Source organism: Triticum aestivum, chromosome 7B, assembly GCF_018294505.1.
Source record: "Triticum aestivum cultivar Chinese Spring chromosome 7B, IWGSC CS RefSeq v2.1, whole genome shotgun sequence".
In the NCBI taxonomy this organism is placed as follows: Eukaryota; Viridiplantae; Streptophyta; class Magnoliopsida; order Poales; family Poaceae; genus Triticum; species Triticum aestivum.
The window spans coordinates 384,781,093-384,787,497 of NC_057813.1; the positions used below are offsets into that span (position 1 = coordinate 384,781,093).

The 6,405-nt window shown below is 45.6% G+C and overlaps 1 protein-coding gene across 1 annotated transcript; it reads right to left on the reverse strand.

Moving 5' to 3' along the window:
- Positions 1–235: 235 nt before the first annotated feature.
- Positions 236–1,734, reverse strand: LOC123159510 (uncharacterized; the record flags this gene model as incomplete). The annotated part of the gene is given in 3 exon segments (XM_044577348.1): positions 236–645; positions 959–1,164; positions 1,345–1,734. Coding segments are annotated over 3 exon segments (495 nt in total). The 3' UTR covers positions 236–458.
- Between the last annotated feature and the right edge of the window lie 4,671 nt (positions 1,735–6,405).

Below are 6,405 nucleotides of genomic sequence, written 5' to 3' on the forward strand. Positions count from 1 at the left end.
TTTGGCTGGTGTTCCTTTGCTCAAAGGCTAGTATTTTGTTGTCTTTACATGCATTGTACTATGATCTTTATAGTATAAATTAGACACGTATTACATGAAAAAAAAGGCAGAAAGCCTTCCAAGTTCGGACTACTTTATGCTATTTGACACCACTTGACAGAATTTAGAATTAACATATGAATTTGCTGAAAGATCATCAGCATTGTTTGTTTGGCAAGCATTCACAACAAAACAGTGATGAATCAATCAAACGATAATCATATTCCTTTTTGTGCAACTTTGATACAAGTCGGAGCCTGATGCTTCCATGAGTTGTATATAAAGGTGAAAGGACGAACCACAAACTGAAAGATACGGAACAAGAAAAGCAAGCAAGAAAAGAATGGTCATCTCCTGGGAGAAAGTATCAGACTGTATAATTTCACTGGCCAAAAGCATGGCGCACAATGCCTACTGGCCTAACGAATTTCGTGTGCCGCTGCTGTGGCGGTGACGTAGTAGGCGATTGTGATCCCCGCATGGACAAAGCACATGATCCCTCCGAGGCCCAGGGTCTTGCCGTGCACGAACCCGCACGATGTCTTCGACTTGGAATTGGACATGGCCCCAGCAAGCAGCAACGAGAACCCAACGATGAGAGCGATCCTATTAGAGCATTCAACAATAGTTATTAACTGTAAACTATTAAGACCAGAATATTTTTACCGACAGAGCTGTAGCAATTCCAAGACCATGGTCTCAGGTGGTTATTTGTCTGACTGAGTGTATAACTATCATGTTAGAATTGTCTTCTCTGGCTTAATGAAATGTCATGCAACCCTTTTGTGTGTTCTCAAGAAGAAGAAAAAGGTGCATCTCATATCTTAACTTCCACAAATGAAGTGCCGCTTTCCCACAATTTTTCTTTAAGTCACTTATGGATTTGCAAAATAATGTTTTAAGGTGAGAGTGAAGTTACCATGAGAGAATTATAAGAGTTGCTGCGAGTTTCCTGTTGATGGATGCCCGGATAAACTCCAGCTGAGAGCAGATGCAGGCACAGCCGCCGAGAAAGTTGGCCACTGCATGAGCAACTACCAGGAACACTGCTGCCGCGAGCCCTAGCTGGTATGCTTTATACACCGGTTTCTCACATTGGATGAAGAGCACTGTCACCTTTTTAGTCTGCCAAGAAGATCAAATGAGAGCAGACGTCAGATAGAACTATCGTTTGAAGCACCTTTAACTACTCTACAGTAACAACCGTGCATGAAGATATAGCTGAAACAGCCGAAAACATCAGTTTAATCGAACCCTTATTTCAAAATAGTACATCTCGTGAAGAAAATCTGAGTGCAACAGTACCTTATTTTGTGCAGCCTGTGCCTGAAGTCCTAGTATGCCAGCAGTGATATCCAGGGCTAAAACCAACACGCAGACAATGACAGCGGCTATCATTTTGGCCATCTTGTATAGCTGTATTCTCAAACTTCTATCAGCTCAGAAGTGGTGGGAGGAAAGATTGCCTGCTTACAATGAAGGGAGTTGTGGCCCTTTATATTGCTAAGAGCTGAATAAAGAGACCAGGGCAAAAGTGCAACAGGAGAATTTTCTCCATCTATGACGCTGTTAGAAACAAGCTGTCAAAAGATGCTCAAAGTGTTATACTTTCCTTCGATCCTTTGTTGCACCTGAGCTTTATTCCTTCCTTGCAGGACACAAGTAAATATTGGCATCTCCAGTACGAAAGCCACCCTATCACATATTCAGGCTACTTTTGCAGATTCTTCTTTCACACAAGGTTTGTAAAGCCAGTGGAAAACCGAAAACGCAGGGAAAAGTATCGATCTGATGTACTCAAAGAAAATACTTTTCTTCTTAGCACGCCATAAAGGTTAAGAGTGATAAGACGGTATTTACCAAGACACGCAAACAAGTTTTGACGCCAGTGAAATAACAAGGAAAGACGCAGCAAGCATGCATATCAATGAGAATCAAACTTGTATTTACCTTTCCAAAATCTGAAATGGATAACAAACTTATAAGCTTACCAAGCCTTGTATGCTGACTAATTTTGTTTAGCTTCAGAATCTCCGACCATCGGCCATCGGCAAATTTTATTTAGCAGTATTTTTGCTAGTATATTTAGTCAAGAGCAGACATGACAAGGCAAGGATATAAGGAAACCTCATGAAACCGGAAAATATGCTTTGATTAACGAACAATTAGTCAATGAAAGAACAATGCCCGCAGTCATATGCCATGTTTTGAGTATCACACTTGGGGGGCAACAGAAAGAACATCTAGGAAATAACTTGCAGGTCAATTGCAACAACTCTGGTGTAGATTTCACATTCGATACTTCAGAAAGTGAATATACTGATTAATAATAAATTGCTTTGCTTTAGTGGCATCAAATTGCAGTGCATGCCTAGATCACAAGGAATTAACATGCCTTTAGATAAAGCCAAGGCGGAATAATCATTCAGTTGGACATACCTAGCTACCAGTAGTCACCACAAGAGCATGTTCCAAGTTTGAAATGATGAAACCTGCTAGCATCTCTTACGGTAATCTCTCTCTTCGTAACTTGTGTTACAAATTTGATTACATTGTGGCAGTCATGGCACAACCGATGGCTTTGATTGATCGTCAAGGGAGCAGATGGAGATGTGCTAATAAGGCCAAAAGCAACTGCGAGTATTTCACTATGGAACATATTCAATGTCTTCTGCTCATCAGGGAGAATATCAGGGAGCAATTCATCCTCCTCAATAACATAACCAAGTTCTTTTATCACCTCCATTAGTGTATCTAGCCTTTGGTAGATTTCTGAACTTTTGGGGTTGAGACTATCATTAAAGAAAAACCTATGACCTTTTTTCTTGACCGTGATCCAGCTACAAGCAGCACTCATATATAACCCCACCCTCTTCAAGGTGCTTACTACATTCAAAGCTTCATCCCGTTTCCCAGAGTTCATATACAAGTTGAGAAGCACAATGTAATTGTTTACTTTCTGAGGTTCCATTGCCAAGAGTTGCTCCGCAGCTAATCTAGCAAGCTGAATATTTTTGTTCATCCTACTAGCAGTGAGCAAGGCTCCCCATATGTTGGCAGTTGGGGTGACCGGTGATTTCCTTATCACTGAATAGGCTTCATCTAGTAGCCCTTGCCGCCCAAAAAGTTCGATAACACAGGCATAGTGCATTGCACGTGGTTTAGTTTTTGGATTTTGGGTCATCAATTGGAAAATCCTCTTCCCTTTGTCAATAAAGCCAGAAAACCTACATGCATTTAGTACTCCTAGAAATGTCACATGGTTTGGAGCAATGCCTTCAGCCAGCAATCTTTCAAACATCTCAATAGCCTTACTCCCCATGCCATGGTAGCCGTACCCTGCAATTAGAGCATTCCAAGATATCAGGTTCCTGCTAGGCATCCTCTCAAAAACATGCCTTGCATCTTCCATCTGACCCCACTTGCAATACAGATCAACAAGTGCTGTATTCCCAACAATGTCCATTTGTAGTCCACTTTGAATCAGGCCCGCATGGATTTGCTTTGCATGCTCCAGCAGACCCAACCTAGAGAAAATCCTGAGCATCGTCGAGAATGTGAATTGATCCAAGCCGGCACCACTCTCGCGCATATCGTGGTACAAGTCCAGTGCCTCCTCACTGCGCCCATGGAGTGAATGCGCTGCCAGCATCGTGTTCCACGCCACAACACTCCTCCATGGCATCTCATCAAACACCCGCCTCGCCTCGTCAATTCGCCCGCACTTACTGTACATGTCGATGAGTGCACATGACAGGTATTGATCCTCGCACATCCCCATCTTGGCAACACAACAATGCAGCTCCCGTCCAGCATGCACCGACCCCAACACCGTGGCCGCACGGACGGCCACCACGACAACCCTCGGCCCAGCAGCCATACCCACCTCCTCCCAGAGCTCCCCGAAAAGCGCCAGCGCCCCACGGGGACGCTTCGAATCAACCAGCCCGCCCATCATCACCCCCCAGGTGACCCGGCTCCTGGTCGGCATTCCATCGAACACCTCCCGCGCCTCCGCGAGCATCCCGCACACCAAATACATGCCCAGCACCCGGTTCCACATGTACTGGTCAGGCTGGAACCCGGAGCTCTCCATGTGCCAGAGTACCCCTGCCGCGGAACCGGCCTCCCGCAGCGCGGAGGCGGCCGTGACCAGAGCGTCATAGGTGGAAGCTGGCAGAGCCACGAAGGGGGCACCCGCGCGAGCGTCCCTGAGCGCGTCGCAAGCCTCCCGGTGACGCCCCTCGGTGACCAGCCGCTCGATGGCGGCGCAGAGGGAAGGGAGGTGGACGGGGCTGCTGCGCCTGCGGCTGTGGAAGGGCGCCTGCCGTGGGAGCTGCGGGCGTGGCTTGAGCGCTTGGGATTCCACCGAGCATGCGGAGACGGTGTTAGCCGTTGCTGTGGCCGTGGCTTTGGTGGTGGTGCGGTAGTGGAGTGGGAGGCTGCGGAGGGGAGTGAGCTGCAGCTCCATGTGGATTGGAAACCGAGCCGAATTCGGAAGGGAGTGAGCTGAAATCTGCAGAAATGGTGGTGGATTTGATGTGAAAAGATGGCGAGGTTTTTGGGGTTCTGGGTTGGGTTTTGTGCAAGTGGAGGGGGGAGCCGAGAGAAGGAGCGGATATCGTTTGTGAGTTCGAAAGGGTCATTCTAGTCCATGGCCTTGTTTGGATACTCTAACTCAGTTAGAGGTTAGTGTTAGATTATAACCCTAAACTAACCGTGAACTAATTCTAGTCAAAAAGATGTTTAGATGACAGGGTTAGATGGATCGCGGATACGGCGAGGCGCCTTCATGGGCGTTGCGAGAGGGAGGGAGGAAGAGGACGAGAAGCTTCGAGGAAGTGGCGAGGGATTTGCTGCGGCGAGAGCGAGAGAAATATGTGTTTTTTTGTGCTCCAGAGAAGACTAACCCAAATAAACCTCTTGGGTGGGTTAGATTTTTTGGATGAGTTATATGCTTCTAACCCAAACTAACCCTTCTGTTTGGATACTTTTGGGTTAGTTGAGTACAAACTAACACAAACTAACTCTAACCCATGGATCCAAACAGGACCCATGCTCCTCTATAAACAGAGAATTAAAAAATAATAGCAGTAGCAGTAGCAGCAGTAGGAGCAGCAGCAGCACCAGTAGTACATTTGTGACACATATTACCCTAGTTAATGGAACTTCTATTGAAATATCAAATTTTAAAGACTTTTAACACGGTTTTATCCCGATTTTGATTTTGCTTATTTATGTTAGATAGGATCGGCATGTTGCGTCAATGATTCGTAAAAAAATGTGTAAAGATCGGAGGACATCATTGACGATCATGTCCGGACTTCTCTTGTCCATCTATTCCATTCCTCCTCCTCGTCCACATATTTTTGGACCCCGGGCGTCATCTCACACCTTGCCTAATGGACACGCATGAGAAAACGAGGGTTCAAAGCTTCTAAAAGAGGTACTATTTATACTAAATCACCCATTTGCAAACTCAATTGCTCACATGAACCCCGGAAAACTTATCACGAAATATGGCCCCTCTTATTCGTGCATAACAAAAGGGCGCAATTGCATGTCACCACGTCTTTCCCTCGGGCGTGTCTGACTTCTACCGCCATGGTCCTCGACCATGTCGTCGACGTGGCATGGCTTTGACCTGCCTAGATGTAAGGTGTGGCATGTATTTGAACACCTGGCTTCAATTATGGACCATCAGAGAATCTTCAAGAATTTTGATTATTTTTTGAGTTATATTATTGGACGGCCTGATTTGCGACATTATTGTTGAACCATTAGGCGTGTTTGTATAAGTCCTAAGGCGACTATTTGTTTGATACATCAACATCATAGATTCGCCCGATGATACAACAACGATTAGTAGGTGATATAGCCAAAAAAACGGCGCATTATTGATTCCCACTTATTGCCAGTTCATTAGGTTTGGATTCTATGTGTGTTTGACTTGCCGATAGGTAAGGTGTTGTCTTGCAAAGTGCATTGTGCCTAAGTAATGGCTCAGAATGGTCTAAAGATAAGAATTATTAAACTATTGGAGATGGGTTCACTTCACTCGTTTGTATAACTATTGTTTTTTCACTAATGTCGTGTGCGTGATATAAAATGTTCACCCGCTCTGGTTTGAGGCTCGTTTTCTATTAGGCGTGACCCCCCTCCCACCCCCCAAAAAAGCACTTCGAGCCCTTCCGTTATTTTCCAAATTCATAGGGTACTCATCGATCGTCGCATACCGACCTTGTTGGCAACCGTGTTATCGAGGAGTGTGTGTCGGGGCTGAAGACCTCAAACCCCACACTGCCGCTGGTGCATATCCACCTTGCCAGTGTCCGTGTCGCACTGTCTCCCTCCCTGGCAAAAACA